This window comes from Diplotaxodon limnothrissa, linkage group LG5, assembly GCF_057381915.1.
Source record: "Diplotaxodon limnothrissa isolate DT_005_m linkage group LG5, D_limnothrissa_male_GT1.1, whole genome shotgun sequence".
Lineage (NCBI taxonomy): Eukaryota > Metazoa > Chordata > Actinopteri > Cichliformes > Cichlidae > Diplotaxodon > Diplotaxodon limnothrissa.
In genome coordinates, this window is record NC_140600.1 from 38853158 (window position 1) to 38871300 (window position 18143).

Below are 18143 nucleotides of genomic sequence, written 5' to 3' on the forward strand. Positions count from 1 at the left end.
TTAGCAGACTCAAGAGGCAATATAGCTGAAGTAAGTACATCACTCTGTTCAGGGTGCTTAAGTGTCGTGAGAGTAACAACATTTTCCTCTGAGACTACAGGGTGAGATACTTCATCTGTACGACTATTAATGAGATGAATAATAGCATCTTTCAACAACAGTAGGTGTGAAAACCCCTGATCCTCTAAGTCAAGCAATGTCTTACAGCGCAGATAAGCACAAACATAATCAAAACAGCTTTCCTCATCACCACGTCGTACACTTGCCGGGTCCACATCAGGTACTGGTGTGATGTTTGTAGCAATCTGGAAGAGTTCCTCTGCTGTCAGTGCATTAAGACTCTTTCTGATCTGCCAAGCCAGTTCTTTTCTTTCACTGTCCTCCATTGTGTGTCCTTTGGCTAGCAACTCCTCACAGTGCAGTCAGCTCAACCACGCAGCCCGTCACCTCTCCAGCAGGGGTTCCCCTCCTCGACACAGGTCCCTCTGCTGCCTCAGTTGCACGTCTGCTGTTCCAACACGCCTGCCCTGTGATGGCTGTCTCTGGTTCATTGATTAAAGAATCAGCAGTCACCCTCGTAGCATGCTGATCCCCGTACGGGCCACCAAAATTATGTTACAGGCCTTCGATGGGGTCTGTTTTTAAACTGTTTTTTTTTAACAGAAAAGCAGAGACAGGAGACATCAGTTGCTTTCGGTCTGCAGGCTCTTCCTTGTCTGAGGCCAAGACGCGTTGCAACGGCCTATCGCACTCACCCCTATCTCTCCCTTGTGGCAATGCCACGCAATTACATTGTCCAGAACTCTAAATGAAAAGTGCAATACCACCATAAAATCAGGTCTTTTACATCAAAAAAAATTCACAAAAAAATTACAATTGTGACCATACACTTGTGGGCATCACACAGATGTAACATTAAGTAAGATAAGATAAGATAAGATAGAACTTTATTAATCCCTCGGGTGGGTTCCTCTGGGAAATTCGATTTCCAAAAAAGCACAGCACCGACAGAAGTTACAGAGTTATACACACACACATATATATAAATACAGAGACAATATAAATAAAATATACGAAGGGGATAAATAGAATAAATAGGAATAAAAATAAAAATACAAGTGAATTGCACATTTCAAGTATTGAGTCTATTGCACCGTTGACTATTTACAAAAGTATTGCACAAAAGGTATTGCACAGTGAGGTGAAGAGGCACTACAGCTTAGTTGTTCCCTCCTTTGTCCTCCTGTTTCCCCTCCCTCTCCCCTCCAGAGAGGAGTTAAACAGTCTGATGGCGTGTGGGACAAAGGAGTTTTTAAGTCTGTTAGTTCTTGTCTTTGGGAGAAGCAACCTGTCACTGAACAGACTCTTCTGGTTGTTAATGGCCGTGTGCAGAGGATGCCTGGCATTGTCCATAATGTCCATCAGTTTCTTTAATGTCCTTTTCTCTGCCACTGTCACCAGAGTGTCCAGCTTCATGCCGACCACAGAGCTAGCCCTCCTGATCAGTTTCTCCAGCCTGGATGAGTGAGGCCTTTTTAGTAGTGGTGTTTTCTGGGTGGGTGATTCCTCTCTCACGGCAAACGAGGTACCTTCTCACATATTTCCTGAACGTCTGGTCTCGCAGTCCATAAACGATGGGACTTATAAACCGTGGTATGATCTGGACAATGACAAAGGCAGCAAATCGTATTTGACTTTCCCGGTTTGGGAATAAAAAAAACAAGCTCTGTTCAAAAATGGGCCTCACATAATTTAGCATAAGTAGCAGCACCTGAAAACCATGAAGAAGAATAGTGTTTCTGGCTTTTTTGATGTCACCGGTTAGTCCCTTGGCTGCAAATATAATCCTAGCGTAGGTGTATATGAGTGTGAGCCAGACCACGACAAGACAAACAATGTGTGAAGCGTCCCTCTTGTTCTGGCTGTATGTGCTTCTGAACACGAAATCTCTAACGCATCTCACTTTAGAGTGAAAGAACTGCAGAGGCTCTGTAGCCAGGAGGATGAACAGGTCAGGGAGGATAGAGAGTGCACTGGCAGCCCAGATCAAACCGATCAGAATGTAGGTTTTCTTGACTGTACAGATCTGCCCGTGACGGAGAGGCATGCAGACGGCGATGTAACACTCGATTGACATGCCAGCCAGATTTAATGGGGAGTTGTGGGTGACGATGATGGAAATGATCAGCAGGATGATGCAGTAAGGCACGAAGAAGATGCGCAGGGCGTAACTGATGATGAGGAGAAGAGTTGACAGGAAAAGCCACATCATGTCATTGATCACCAGGTGGATGAAGAGAATGTAACGAGGGTTTGAATGTAAGATCTGTAGAGTAAAAACAGTGAATCCACACATGTGAGGGAAACAGGATTCCTTTTAAAGCAATTTGATGTTTCTGCAAATGGGCAAGAAAAGATTTTCACTCCATGGTACTGAAAGCAGACTCTACGGTTAGCAATAACTGACACAAAGTATTACAATAAGGATTTTTAACTATTCGAACTACTTAATATTGATTTAATCACATTTTCCTGAAATTTTACACCTTTAAAGAAAGCTTCCATGTTTTTCAGAAGCAGATGATTTTTATTTTATTTCAATAATACGGAGTAAAAGACTAGATTTAAAGGCATGCCTTGATGCATAAAAATACACTATTTGCAGAGATGCACACTGTATCAATATTTCCTAATGTCGTTTTTTACATAGAAAAATCTGAAAATGAATCACAGTGAGAGTGATAAACTACTCTTTTTTCATGTATCACTTAAGATTCAGAGCAAAACCAGCACACCAAAAACATGAACGCATAAATATATAATACAAAATACTACTATACATATGCAGTCAGGCAGCAAATACTGATCTTTATCCTTTTAAACAAAAAGAAGAACGAGCTTTGCCATTAGATTAAACTCAAAACAGGTAAAACTCTGCATCTGTTTCTTTAAGCAGAACAAAACAAAGTCAGAAAGGGTTTGCATCTAAGATCTGCCCTGTGCTGCAGTAATAACAATCACAATTTTTCATGATTTGTACAACAATGTACGAGTTTATACCTGATATTTTCTGAAGGTGTGGATCAGGGTGCCATTGATGTAATTAATGGTGATGCAGAGGGCTGCAGCTACTATGTAGTTGGTCAGGAGGGGATTCTCCTCATACGAGGTTAGAGTGGAAGAGAAATTGACTGAAGACAAATTCATGTCTGACACGACAAATCCTCCCAGTCTGAAATGACACACACACACACACACACACACACACACACACACACACACACACACACACACACACACACACACACACAGAGAGAGAGAGAGAGAGAGATGGTGTTGGAGGTTACTGTGTGGCATTGAAAAGGCTCAAACATTCATGAGTAAAAGAGCTGTTACAGTACAGCGCATTGATCTGTGAAAGACACTCGATGTTTCAAACACAGCTTGAAACTTTATCAAATCACAACTGCTCACATGTTCTTTACTTTCTTTGTTAAAATCAAACCTCCACCAAACAAATCCAAGTGACTACAGGAAACTGCATTCATTACACTTCTTCACTTCAGTTCTAGCTGCAATAAAACTGCTAGGACAACACTTGTAATCTAAAAATCTAAAATTAAAACCCCAGAAAAAGTTAAAATTATATAACAAATATGGAAAACAGCAAAAAAGGATATCAAACAACAACACAGTAATTTATAGTCTGCAAAGTATTTCCAGTCCAGTAATGCAGTAACAGTACACACTAAATAAAGATTGTACTTACCCTCACAAACAACATGCTCTATTAGATTGTAGGGAGTGCAAGGAATTTATATAGATGCCAGTGTTTGCACGCCGGCTTCCTCCATCTCGCCAAGAGGTTTGGAGTTAGATTGGATAATCCCAAATGATGTTATATGCAGTGATTGGTTGTTTAGTCTGTTTGGTTGCATCATTATTTTGCATATTTGCCCACTTCTGGTGCACAAAAAGTTCCAGGATGAAGAAAAAAATTCAACACAGAAGAAAAAGCAAAAAACTGGAGCCACATTAAAAAATGAGTTGATCCCCACAGACTCTCACTTCAACTTCCTGAAAGGACAGTTTTACAGTCTGCTTTAAAAAAAGGTTTCATTCCTGGTGTGGAGTTTCTCCCTTTATAAACACGGTATGTTGGGTGACAATATTTTCTTTTTCTCCTGTTTAAAAAAAATCTTAACAGGCATGTCTGCTACTCGGAGTCATGAAACTGGACTTTGCATGTTTATGCCACTGGTGCAGTGTCACTGTGCAAATTGTTACTGATTTAACGTTATTAGATATTTTTGTGGTTTTGTACTCTCTTACCTGAATCCTCATGCCATGAGACAAATGTTTTCAAAAACATCATTTATTTATATAGCACTTTAAAAGCACACCTGGTAGACCAAAGTGCTGTACAATACTAATATGCACATAGTAATAAAACCAGAAATAGCAATAAAAAAAAAAAGTCAGTTACCCACAGAGTTAAAAGCCAGGGAATAAAAATAGGTTTTTAATAAAGACTTAAAACTGGCACTGATGTAGCCTGTCTAATATGGAGAGGAAGGTTATTCCAAAGCATCGGCGCTGCAACAGAGAACGTTCGGTCTCCTCCAAGTTTCAGCCGTGACTTTGGGGCCGAAAGCAGCAACTGCTCAGCTGACCGAAGGGAACGAGTGGGGACGTGGGGCTTCAACAAGTCAGACAAATAAACAGGTGCCAGACCATTTAGAGGTTTAAAAAAGAATAAAAGGACTTTAAAACGGGTCCTAAATTCATAATTCGTTACCTCGAGGTGTTTTCAATTTTGCTCATCATTGAGTGTTTTTTAGGTCTCAATGTCTTAAACTTATACTTTCTTTTAAATTCTTATTCATTTTGTTTCTTCCCCACATGCAGTGGGTTTTCAGGTGAAAGTAAAAAACTGGCAGTTCTTCTGGGATTTGGGGAAAAAATAGACAAGACAAAATAATTTTGTACCTTGGTCTGGATGTCAGCTGATTTAGCTTTATCTAAACTTTTACAGGTTCCACTGATTACAGTAGGTGCGAGTTACGAGCTGAGCTGCTGGTTCCTTTGTTGCCTCTCTTTTTGTTTGGTTTTCATGTTGCTGAGTAACTTTTGTTTCAAGTCTTCTCAAGTGCTCAGATTGAGATTTTTGATAACTGTGAAGGTGTTTTTCTTTATCATGATGTCTTGTGTGGACGTAAAAACCTTTTTATATTTCAGATCATCATCATTATTATTATTATTATTATTATTATTATTATTATTATTATTATTATAAATATTATTTCTATTGTTATTATCAATAAATATTGTTATGCCTCCAGAAATACGTTCTTATGTGCTCTCTTTATCTTGTTATCGCAGCTTAGAGCGACTTGTGTATTTTCGTAACCATGACAACGTGAGAGCAGTGCACGCTGGGAGTCAGGAAGTAAATTTACCGTGTGGTTCTGGATATTGGTGTGTGGGCTCACGCAGTCGTTAGCTCCACCGTTACAGGTTTAATCCTTTTCCCTCCGCTAAGGTATAGTCTGTGAGTATAATTCATTTTGTACAATTAAGCGGTGAAGCGTTTTGAACTGTTGTCTGTTATTCGGTTAGCTTTATTGTGTCTCATATAAGCTGTGCGGCTAGGCTGTCAAGCTGTGATAATTAGCCAGATGCTTTGAGTTTATTGCATCTATAATACATTTCATATATTTCATTGTATTGTGTTTACAGTTTCACAAAAGTGCCCAGTAAAAAACTCCTGGAGTTCAACCGTCTGCGTCCTGGAGTTTTTCTTGGGAGTGTTTAAGCTGAATGGAAACTTAGCCCATTACAGTGAAAAGACTGCAACGCAGCTAACAGGGCATACGAGGATCGCCACCATACGGAGCTACCCTTTACCAAGAGATAAGCGGCTTCTACTACAGCCTTTGGAGAACTTCGCTACAGCCTTCCTCTCCCGATACCGGAGACCCAACGACACGCAATGTCACAACGTAGCAATGCCGACAAAGGAAATGGAGATAACCAGTCAGAGTGTGTACGCTCAAGGAGCAGTCGCTCATCTAGTACATCGTCTGGCTCAAAAATCAGCATAGCCATCGCCATGGCAAAAGTGAAGGCCGAAGCCGCGCAAGCTAGAGCGGCACATTCAAAAAGGGAAATCGAGCTTAAAGTGGAGCAAGCACGTATTCAAGCCAGCCTTGATGCATTAATCGATGAAAAGGAAAGGGATGCCGCTGTTGCAGAGGCGAACTCCCTAGTAGCTGGTCTACAAGACATGGGTCTCGAAGTACGCAGCGAAGTTAACAGCCCGGTCTCCCAGTCTATCAAAGACCAGCGCGTGGCTGCCTTTATCTCCGAGCAGGCCAGCCTATGCAACAAGGGTCTACCGGCTACAGAAGATAACCTTCCACCTGCTGGACCAGCCACCCACCCACATAACGCGGGTCAGACCCAAGCTGCCGCTTCTGCTGCTATTACGCCTCACCAAGCTCTTCAGGGCCCTTGGAAAAGCGATGCACCGTTACGACAGAGCTCTAAATCGCCCTTCTACCCCCCTCCAACCCCCCAACTTAGCGGAACACTTCCGCAGCAGAACCCTAAGCAGGATTTTACGTCTCCCGCGCACCAGCCCGTTCATGGGACGCCTTACAGAGGTGACCACGACCATTCTACAACCAATGGCCTCATCAGATATCTTGCTCGCAACCACTTGGTGACTTCAGGTCTCACCACATATGACGACCAGCCGATAAATTACTGGGCCTGGAAAACATCGTTCCAGAACGCCACCGCCAATCTAGACCTGTCTGCCGCAGAAGAACTCGACCTCCTAACCAAACACCTGGGAAAGGAGTCAGCAGAACAGGTAAGAAGAATTAAGGTGGTCAACATCAGGAATCCAACTACTGGACTGTGCTCGGCATGGGGGCGCTTCGACGAAGTATATGGCTCGCCAGAAGCCGTCGAACAAGCTCTGTTCAGCAAACTAGAAAGCTTTCCAAAGCTCACAACAAAGGATCCACGGAGGCTCCGGGATCTAGCCGACCTGTTGTCAGAGCTACAAGCCGCCAAGGAAGATGGCTACCTCGCAGGCATGTCATACTTGGATACCTCCAGAGGAATTAAGCCCATCATCGAGAAACTTCCATACAGCATACAAGAAAAGTGGCTATACCACGGGACGAGATACAAACAAGAACATTTCGTCAGCTTCCCACCTTTCTCCGTGTTGGTGAACTTTATCCGCACCGAGGCGAAAGCACGTACGGACCCAAGTTTCAACCTCTTCATGCCAAGCCCTCCAGCCGAGAGAAGGAATAAATGGGAGAGGCCCACGAAGACGTCCGTTCACACCCACAAGACACAGGTCTCAGGCACTGCCAAGTCTGAGTCTAAAGAAAGCAGGGAACGCATCGACCCGAATAAACACTGCACAAAAAGCCCCATCCTCTGAGGAAATGCAGAGGTTTCCGTGAGAAGAGCTTAGACGATCGCAAACAGCTTCTGAAAGAACACTACGTCTGCTTTCGCTGTTGCTCGTCAACAGAACATTTTGCAAAGAACTGCACAGCCGAGATAACATGTACTGAGTGTGGGAGCGCTGCTCACGCAACAGCTCTCCACCCCCACCCACCTACCTGGAAACCCAAGTCGTTCCCCTCCACCTCAGAGGATAGCGGGGAAGAGGACAAAGCGGATAACCAGGAGGTCAAGTCAACGTGCACACAGGTATGTGGGGAAGGTCTGAGTGCCAGAGCGTGTGCTAAGATCTGTCTCGTCAGGGTGTTCCCAAACGGACGCAGAGGGGAAGCCAAGAGAATGTACGCTATATTGGATGAGCAGAGTAATCGCTCTCTCGCGCGGTCAGAGTTCTTCGAAGCCTTCAAGATCTCTGGGCGCTCATACTCATACACACTAAAGACCTGCGCGGGACGTACGGAGACATCGGGGAGGAGAGCCAGCGGCTACACCGTAGAGCCATTGGGTGAGAAATTGAGTATTTCTCTGCCTACACTCCTCGAGTGCAACCAAATCCATAATGTCCGCGCGGAGATTCCCACCCCCGGTGCAGCCTACCATCATGCCCACCTAAAATGCATCGCCGACAAGATACCACCTCCGGATCCAGACGCCAACATTCTTCTCTTACTGGGCAGAGATATCTTACGGGTCCACAAGGTCCGAGAGCAGATAAGTGCCCCAGGAGATGCCCCCTTCGCCCAAAGGCTCGACCTGGGGTGGGTCATTGTCAGGGATGTGTGCCTCGGAGGTGCTCACAGACCACTGGAGGTGAGAAGCTACAAAACAGCCGTTCTAGGGAACGGTCGTACAAGTCATCTCCAGCCATGTAACAACCAGATCAAAGTGACAGAGGTGTTTGAACAAGCACGTGACTATCAACATCATCCAGCGCTAACCTCGACGATGCTAATTGGAGACAATTTGGGGCAAACTGTCTTCGCTCGCACTCCCAACGACCACAAACTTGCTCCATCCATGGAAGATCTAGAGTTTCTGAGAATAATGGAAGCCGAGTGTTGCCAGGACAGCTCCAACAGTTGGGTCGCACCTTTGCCGTTTAGGTCACCGAGACGGCGACTCCCCAACAACAGGAAACAGGCTCTCGAACGCCTCGTCTCACTTCGGCGCTCACTGGAAAAACGACCACGGATGAAAGCCGACTTCCTAGAGTTTATGGAGAAGATGCTCAAGAAGGCGCACGCAGAAGCTGCCCCTCCCCTGAAACCTGGTCAGGAGCGTTGGTACTTGCCCCTGTTCGGTGTATTGCTTGCGGCGGGCGGCTAAGGCAGCAGAGGCCGACTACGGCAGCGATGCCAGGAGATTCATCGACCGCGATTTCTATGTCGACGATGCCTTAAAGTCCTTCAGCACAGAAGAAGAAGGCATCGCAGTTCTCCAACGAGCACAGAAGATGCTTGCGGCTTCCAACCTCAGGCTGCACAAGGTTGCATCAAATCGCTCTGCGGTCATCAGAGCATTCCCCCCCCAGGATCACTCTCAGGATTTCAACGGCCTAGATCTCTTCATTGATGATCTGCCTATCCAGCGTAGCCTGGGACTGTTCTGGAACATGCGCACGGACACCTTCACGTTCCAGATCGAGATCGATCAGAAGCCGTTCACCCGCAGAGGGGTACTCTCGACTGTGAACAGCCTATACGACCCCCTAGGGTTCCTCGCACCTATCACAGTCGACGGAAGATGGATACTCAGAGAACTCACCTTGCAAGCGGAGGATTGGGACGCACCCCTTCCCAAAGACATGGAGGTCGAGTGGATTAGTTGGAAACAGTCTCTCCAAGACCTGGAGGGGCTCCAAATACCACGCCCGTATACGTCCCTCTCCACCACAGGTGCCCTAAGGAGGGAACTCTGTGTCTTCGCCGATGCATCGGTCAAAGCAATAGCAGCCGTAGCCTACATCAGGGTAACTAGCAACCAGGGACAGACCGAGATTGGCTTTGTCTTTGGGAAGGCAAAGTTGGCTCCCCAACCTGGCTTAACTATCCCTAGACTTGAACTTTGCGCTGCCGTGCTCGCTGTCGAGATCGCCGAGATGATAGTTGCAGAGATGGACACAACGTTTGACAACATCACCTACTACACAGATAGCAAAGTTGTACTGGGGTACATCTACAACCGGTCAAGGAGATTTTATGTTTATGTACACAACAGGGTCCAACGAATCCTACAGTCACCTTGTCCCGGCCAGTGGAAGTACGTCCCAACGCATCTCAACCCAGCTGACGTTGGGTCAAGAACTGTAGCATCAGCCCTGCTCAGCAGCACACCATGGCTCAAAGGACCAGCCTTTCTCTGCGACGCATCAGGGCATCCATCCGAGCTTCAAGAGACGTACAATCTTGTCGACCCCGACATTGACGCCGAAGTGCGTCCACAGGTGACGACGAAACTCACCCATGTTGCCAAAGGTGTGGTACGCCCTCAACGCTTTGAACGCTTCTCCAAGTTCAGCGCACTCCGTGCAGCCATCGCACATTTGATCCACGTAGCTAGCTCCTTCGCTCGCTCGACGCAGAGTGAATGTCGAGGTTGGCACATTTGTCGTCCTACAGAAGAGGAGTTGCTGAGAGCCGAAGTGTGCATTGTAAAGAGTGTCCAGGGTGAGTGCTACACAGAAGAGCTCAAGTGCATCAACTCGGGAATCAACATACCATCTTCTAGCAGCTTGTGGAGATTGCACCCCATTATGGACCAGGATTGAATACTTAGGGTAGGAGGTCGGATCGAGCAGTCAGGCTTAGGCATGAACGAGACTCATCCCATCATCATTCCCGGCCGGCATCACCTCGCCACTCTGCTCGTGTCCTACTATCACGAAGCAGTAAAACACCAAGGGAGACATTTTACTGAGGGTGCCATTCGGGCTGCAGGGTTTTGGCTCGTGGGAGCCAAACGCTGTATCAGCAGTCTGCTTTACAGATGCATCATTTGTAGGAAACTGAGAGGGAAGACCGAACATCAACAGATGGCAGCCCTGCCGGTAGAACGGCTACAAGTAGCACCTCCCTTCACCTACGTAGGTGTCGATGTCTTTGGACCATGGGACGTCGTTTCACGCCGCACAAGAGGAGGAGTCTCGAACTCCAAGCGATGGGCGGTGATGTTCTCGTGTATGTGTTCCAGGGCAGTGCACATTGAGGTGATCGAAGCCATGAGTGCTAGCAGCTTTATTAACGCCTTGAGGAGCAGATACGCTCGGACTGCGGAACTAACTTCGTCGGCGCCTCCCGTGAGCTGGGGATGGACAAGGAAGGCCCAGGGTTTGACAGGGTGGAGAAGTACCTCAGCAAACAGAGCTGCACCTGGGTGTTTAACCCACCCCATGCATCTCATATGGGCGGCGCATGGGAGAGGATGATCGGCATCGCCCGCCGTATCCTGGACTGCATGCTGCTCGAACAGAGAAAGTCTCGCCTGACACACGAGGTTCTGACCACGCTTATGGCCGAGGTAGCTGCAATTATGAACGCAAGGCCGATCATCCCAGTGTCATCCGACCCGGAGTCGCCCTGCATCCTCACACCGGCAATGCTCCTCACTTTTAAAACAGGTTCCACGCCCCCTTTGCCGTCAGGCAAGTTCAAGGAAGCAGATCTTTTCAGAGAGGAGTGGAAACAAGTTCAGGGCTTAGCAGACATGTTTTGGAACAGATGGAGGCGTGAATATCTCAAAACACTGCAACTTCGGCACAAGTGGCAAGGGAAACAGCCGAATCTTCAAGAAGGGGACGTAGTTCTCTTAAAGGATAATCAGGCAGAGAGAAATGAGTGGCCCATGGGCATCATCACTAAAACCTTTCCAGGGAAGGACGGATTGGTCCGGAGAGTCGAAGTGGAGGTCGTCAAGGATGGAAATAGAAGAGGATTCTCTCGTCCCATTACAGAAGTAGTAATGCTTCTTTCTCCAAAGTCCGATTCCGCCAATTGATGTGGGCTCTTTAAAGATCCCAAGCGGGGAGTGTTATGCCTCCAGAAATACGTTCTTATGTGCTCTCTTTATCTTGTTATCGCAGCTTAGAGCGACTTGTGTATTTTCGTAACCATGACAACGTGAGAGCAGTGCACGCTGGGAGTCAGGAAGTAAATTTACCGTGTGGTTCTGGATATTGGTGTTTGGGCTCACGCAGTCGTTAGCTCCACCGTTACAGGTTTAATCCTTTTCCCTCCGCTAAGGCATAGTCTGTGAGTATAATTCATTTTGTACAATTAAGCGGTGAAGCGTTTTGAACTGTTGTCTGTTATTCGGTTAGCTTTATTGTGTCTCATATAAGCTGTGCGGCTAGGCTGTCAAGCTGTGATAATTAGCCAGATGCTTTGAGTTTATTGCATCTATAATACATTTCATATATTTCATTGTATTGTGTTTACAGTTTCACAAAAGTGCCCAGTAAAAAACTCCTGGAGTTCAACCATCTGCGTCCTGGAGTTTTTCTTGGGAGTGTTTAAGCTGAATGGAAACTTAGCCCATTACAAATATGTTTTGGTGGCATAAAAAACCAAAACGTGTTACAAAATGCGTTACTATCAAAACATTTCCCGACCTCAGGATAAGTGTGCATTTGACATACCTGTAGGAAAAATTTGATCTGCCTTCACTCTTCAGAACAAAGCACATAAAGAGCCTGCAAGGCTTTATTTGGTTAGGACATAAATGAGCGTCATTTGAACATGAATGATGATCAGAAATGGTTGGTTGGTTTTAGTTTACTGTAATTGGCAGTTTAGAAACATACAAACATATTTCTGGCAAAAAACACAAATTTCAAAAGAAGATGTGCTACACCTAAAGCTGTTTCTGTTTGGGTGGATCCAGAAGAAAACAATAATTAGATGAAGAAAGACTGATGAACCTCAGTCTTTAAAACAGAATAAAGCTAGTGATGTTGTTTTGGTGTTAATTATCAGAGTCAGACTTTGGTGTATAACGCTGGTATCTTTTCAAGTACTTTCTGAATGTCTTGTCCTGTATGCCATAAACTGACGAGTCGAGCCAGAATGTGAACGAGCACTGAGATTGTGTAGCGAACAGTCAGCACTCATTTTGGGAACAACCTTGTCAAACCACTTAGTATCAAATCACAAATCAGCACCGTTGTTTACAGTGCACTCAGTTTCTCATCCACTCATCTTCTTTAGTTTTTTTTTAATTCACTGTGTTTATGCACTATTTACCTTCCCACTGTTGCCAGATTGCTTGCTCATAGGGGGTCATCTGATTGTTGGGGTTTTCCCTGTTTTTGCTGTATTGTAGGGTCTATACCAGGGGTCCCCAATCCCGGTCCATGAGGGCCGGTGTCCTGCAGGTTTTAGATGTGTCCTTGATCCAACACAGCTGATTTAAATGGTTAAATTACCTCTTCAACATTTCTTGAAGTTCTCCTGAGGCCTGGTAATGAACTAATCATTTGATTCAGGTGTGTTGACCCAGCGTGAGATCTAAAACCTGCAGGACATGGCCCTCGAGGCCTGGAGTTGCCCACCCCTGCTGTAAAGGGACCAGTCATGTATAATCCCCCAACAAAGGCCAAGTCTGAAGCATGAATGCTCTTTGTCACAGTTTCTTAAAAATATATGAATCAGTCACAGCAATTTTCATTATCCTTAATTTATAAGATAAAAAGGCCAAAAAGAAGAGAAGAAAATGAAGCATATTCTGACCTAAGAGGACTTTATTTATTATTTATTACCAAAGCATGATGCACAGTAAACCCCAAACTAACCTCTGATCATTTAAGGCTGGTGGTGAGTATTTTCTGCTTTACTTTTAGTGTTTTCATTGCACATTAACATGGAATTTATACAAAATGTCTCATCATTTCTTGACTAATCCCAGTGGATATTTTCTTTTCATTGAATAATTATAAGCCCCCCCCCCGGAAAAAAGAAATACGCTTTATAAAATCAAGCAATAGTATTTATTTATTTATTTGCAGCATAAAAAACACAAATTAAGTTAATAATAAAGTTTTATACTGTTGCAGATGTAACATTAAGTGAGGCTTTTTTAGTAGTGGTGTTTTCTGGGTGGGTGATTCCTCTCTCACGGCAAACGAGGTACCTTCTCACATATTTCCTGAACGTCTGGTCTCGCAGTCCATAAACGATGGGACTTATAAACCGTGGTATGATCTGGACAATGACAAAGGCAGCAAATCGTATTTGACTTTCCCGGTTTGGGAATAAAAAAAACAAGCTCCGTTCAAAAATGTTCCTCAGATAATTCAGCATAAGTAGCAGCACCTGAAAACCATGAAGAAGAATAGTGTTTCTGGCTTTTTTGATGTCACCGGTTAGTCCCTTGGCTGCAAATATAATCCTAGCGTAGGTGTATATGAGTGTGAGCCAGACCACGACAAGACAAACAATGTGTGAAGCGTCCCTCTTGTTCTGGCTGTATGTGCTTCTGAACACGAAATCTCTAATGCATCTCACTTTAGAGTGAAAGAACTGCAGAGGCTCTGTAGCCAGGAGGATGAACAGGTCAGGGAGGATAGAGAGTGCACTGGCAGCCCAGATCAAACCAATCAGAATATAGGTTTTCTTGACTGTACAGATCTGCCCGTGACGGAGAGGCATGCAGACGGCGATGTAACACTCGATAGCCATGCCAGCCAGATTTAATGGGGAGTTGTGGGAGACGATGATGGAAATGATCAGCAGGATGATGCAGTAAGGCACGAAGAAGATGCGCAGGGCGTAACTGATGATGAGGAGAAGAGTTGACAGGAAAAGCCACATCATGTCATTGATCACCAGGTGGATGAAGAGAATGTAACGAGGGTTTGAATGTAAGATCTGTAGAGTAAAAACAGTGAATCCACACATGTGAGGGAAACAGGATTCCTTTTAAAGCAATTTGATGTTTCTGCAAATGGGCAAGAAAAGATTTTCACTCCATGGTACTGAAAGCAGACTCTACGGTTAGCAATAACTGACACAAAGTATTACAATAAGGATTTTTAACTATTCGAACTACTTAATATTGATTTAATCACATTTTCCTGAAATTTTACACCTTTAAAGAAAGCTTCCATGTTTTCCAGAAGCAGATGATTTTTATTTTATTTCAATAATACGGAGTAAAAGACTAGATTTAAAGGCATGGCTTGATGCATAAAAATACACTATTTGCAGAGAAGCACACTGTATCAATATTTCCTAATGTCGTTTTTTACATAGAAAAATCTGAAAATGAATCACAGTGAGAGTGATAAACTACTCTTTTTTCATGTATCGCTTAAGATTCAGAGCAAAACCAGCACACCAGAAACATGAACGCATAAATATATAATACAAAATACTACTATACATATGCAGTCAGGCAGCAAATACTGATCTTTATCCTTTTAAACAAAAAGAAGAACGAGCTTTGCCATTAGATTAAACTCAAAACAGGTAAAACTCTGCATCTGTTTCTTTAAGCAGAACAAAACAAAGTCAGAAAGGGTTTGCATCTAAGATCTGCCCTGTGCTGCAGTAATAACAATCACAATTTTTCATGATTTGTACAACAATGTACGAGTTTATACCTGATATTTTCTGAAGGTGTGGATCAGGGTGCCATTGATGTAATTAATGGTGATGCAGAGGGCTGCAGCTACTATGTAGTTGGTCAGGAGGGGATTCTCCTCATACGAGGTTAGAGTGGAAGAGAAATTGACTGAAGACAAATTCATGTCTGACACGACAAATCCTCCCAGTCTGAAATGACACACACACACACACACACACACACACACACACACACACACACACACACACACACACACACACACACACACACACACACACAGAGAGAGATGGTGTTGGAGGTTACTGTGTGGCATTGAAAAGGTTCAAACATTCATGAGTAAAAGAGCTGTTACTGTACAGCGCATTGATCTGTGAAAGACATTCGATGTTTCAAACACAACTTGAAACTTTATCAAATCACAACTGCTCATATGTTCTTTACTTTCTTTGTTAAAATCAAACCTCCACCAAACAAGTGACTACAGGAAACTGCATTCATTACACTTCTTCACTTCAGTTCTAGCTGCAATAAAACTGCTAAGACAACACTTGTAATCTAAAAATCTAAAATTAAAACCCCAGAAAAAGTTAAAATTATATAACAAATATGGAAAATAGCAAAAAAGGATATCAAACAACAACACAGTAATTTATAGTCTGCAAAGTATTTCCAGTCCAGTAATGCAGTAACAGTACACACTAAATAAAGATTGTACTTACCCTCACAAACAACATGCTCTATTAGATTGTAGGGAGGAATTTATATAGATGCCAGTGTTTGCACGCCGGCCGCTCGCTTCCTCCACCTCGCCAAGAGGTTTGGAGTTAGATTGGATAATCCCAAATGATGTTATATGCAGTGATTGGTTGTTTAGTCTGTTTGGTTGCATCATTATTTTGCATATTTGCCCACTTCTGGTGCACAAAAAGTTCCAGGATGAAGAAAAAAATTCAACACAGAAGAAAAAACAAAAACCTGGAGCCACATCAAAAATGAGTTGATCCCCACAGACTCTCACTTCAACTTCCTGAAAGGACAGTTTTACAGTCTGCTTTAAAAAAAGGTTTCATTCCTGGTGTGGAGTTTCTCCCTTTATAAACACGGTATGTTGGGTGACAATATTTTCTTTTTCTCTTCATCATCTTCATCTTCATCCGCTTTATCCGAGGCCGGGTCGCGGGGGCAGCAGCCTAAGCAAAGAGGCCCAGACCTCCCTCTCCCCAGCCACCTCCTCCAGCTTATCCGGGGGAACACCAAGGCGTTCCCAGGCCAGCCGAGAGATATAATCTCTCCAGCGTGTCCTGGGTCTGCCACGGGGCCTCCTCCCGGTGGGACATGCCTGGAACACCTCACCTAGGAGGCGCCCAGGGGGCATCCTTGTCAGATGCCCGAACCACCTCAGCTGGCTCCTTTCGATGTGGAGCAGCGGCTCTACTCTGAGCCCCTCCCGGATGGCCGAACTTCTCACCCTATCTCTAAGGGAGAGGCCAGCCACCCTTCGGAGGAAGCTCATTTCTGCCGCTTGTATCCGCGATCTCGTTCTTTCGGTCACTACCCACAGCTCGTGGCCATAAGTGAGGGTAGGGACGTAGATCGACCGGTAAATTGAGAGCTTCGCTTTTACACTCAGCTCCCTCTTCACCACGACTGACCGGTGCAGCGTCTGCATCACTGCAGCTGCTGCCCCAATCCGTCTGTCGATCTCCGGCTCCCTTCTCCCATCACTCGCGAACAAGACCCCGAGATACTTGAACTCCTCCACTTGGGGCAGGAACTCATCCCCGACCCGGAGTGGGCACTCCACCCTTTTCCGGCTGAGAACCATGGCCTCAGATTTGGAGGTGCTGATCCTCATTCCCGCTGCTTCACACTCGGCTGCGAACCGTTCCAGTGCGAGCTGGAGGCCCTCACCCGATGAAGCCAACAGAACCACATCATCCACAAAAATCAGAGATGAGATTCTGAGGCCACCAAAGCGAAAGCCCTCCACCACTTGGCTGCGCCTAGAAATCCTGTCCATAAAAACACACCTGGTAGACCAAAGTGCTGTACAATACTAATATGCACATGGTAATAAAACCAGAAATAGCAATAAAAAAAAAGTCAGTTACCCACAGAGTTAAAAGCCAGGGAATAAAAATAGGTTTTTAATAAAGACTTAAAACTGGCACTGATGTAGCCTGTCTAATATGGAGAGGAAGGTTATTCCAAAGCATCGGCGCTGCAACAGAGAACGTTCGGTCTCCTCCAAGTTTCAGCCGAGACTTTGGGGCCGAAAGCAGCAACTGCTCAGCTGACCGAAAGGAACGAGTGGGGACGTGGGGCTTCAACAAGTCAGACAAATAAACAGGTGCCAGACCATTTAGAGGTTTAAAAACCAATAAAAGGACTTTAAAACGGGTCCTAAATTCACAACTCGTCACCTATGAGGTGTTTTCAGTTTTGCTCATCATTGAGTGTTTTTTAGGTCTTAATATCTTAAACTTATACTTTCTTTTAAATTCTTATTCGTTTTGTTTCTTCCCCACATGCAGTGGGTTTTTGTCAGGGCTCTGTGTGCGGGCAGGTGGAGATGAGGATCCAAATGCAGGACTCGGAAGACGGAATGCAACTCAAAAACCTCAGCTTTATTGCTGGCAAGAAAACAAAACATGAAGTGAGGCCTGAACACTGAGACCAAAAAACACACAGGCATAATCTGATGGTACGACGCGACACCGAGCATGGGAAAACACAGGGCTTTTATACACACAGGGTAGCAACGGGGGAATCGGCAACAGGAGGGAGACACAGCTGGGAGAGATCAGGGCTAACGAGACAGAGGGAACAAAGTTGCACACATTAACATAAGACAAAGACTTTCACAATAAAACAGGAAACATGATTCACAACTCAGAGACACGGACTCAACACAGAGAGACAGAAAATGACACATGGAACTGAACTATACATGAAACCACAATTCCTAAAACATGGATAACAGAAACATGAAACTCTAATAATACTAATCACAACCACAACAAGAGAACAAGAAAACAATCCATGATGCAAAATTAAACCAAAACATAATAAAC

General features: G+C 44.7%; 2 protein-coding genes across 2 annotated transcripts; both read right to left on the reverse strand.

The window, feature by feature from the left end:
* Positions 1–1489: 1489 nt before the first annotated feature.
* On the reverse strand, positions 1490–3207 carry LOC146632858 (odorant receptor 131-2-like). The gene is made up of 2 exons (XM_085353568.1): positions 3061–3207; positions 1490–2326 (listed from the first exon to the last, which is right to left on the reverse strand). Exons 1-2 carry the CDS (start codon positions 3205–3207, stop codon positions 1490–1492), a joined length of 984 nt encoding a protein of 327 aa, XP_085209694.1.
* A 10316-nt stretch (positions 3208–13523) lies between these two features.
* On the reverse strand, positions 13524–15232 carry LOC146632859 (odorant receptor 131-2-like). Its single transcript, XM_085353569.1, has 2 exons — positions 15086–15232; positions 13524–14351 (listed from the first exon to the last, which is right to left on the reverse strand). The coding sequence occupies exons 1-2, from the start codon at positions 15230–15232 to the stop codon at positions 13524–13526; spliced, it is 975 nt and encodes a 324-aa protein (XP_085209695.1).
* Positions 15233–18143: the final 2911 nt, after the last annotated feature.

Excerpts from the sequence above, each read along its gene's own strand:
- LOC146632859 (XM_085353569.1), bottom strand. The coding sequence starts at position 15,232 with ATGAATTTGTCTTCAGTCAATTTCTCTTCCACTCTAACCTCGTATGAG. Across the intron at positions 14,352-15,085 it reads ACACCTTCAGAAAATATCAG|ATCTTACATTCAAACCCTCG; the intron begins GTATAAACTCGT and ends TTTACTCTACAG.
- LOC146632858 (XM_085353568.1), bottom strand. The coding sequence starts at position 3,207 with ATGAATTTGTCTTCAGTCAATTTCTCTTCCACTCTAACCTCGTATGAG. Across the intron at positions 2,327-3,060 it reads ACACCTTCAGAAAATATCAG|ATCTTACATTCAAACCCTCG; the intron begins GTATAAACTCGT and ends TTTACTCTACAG.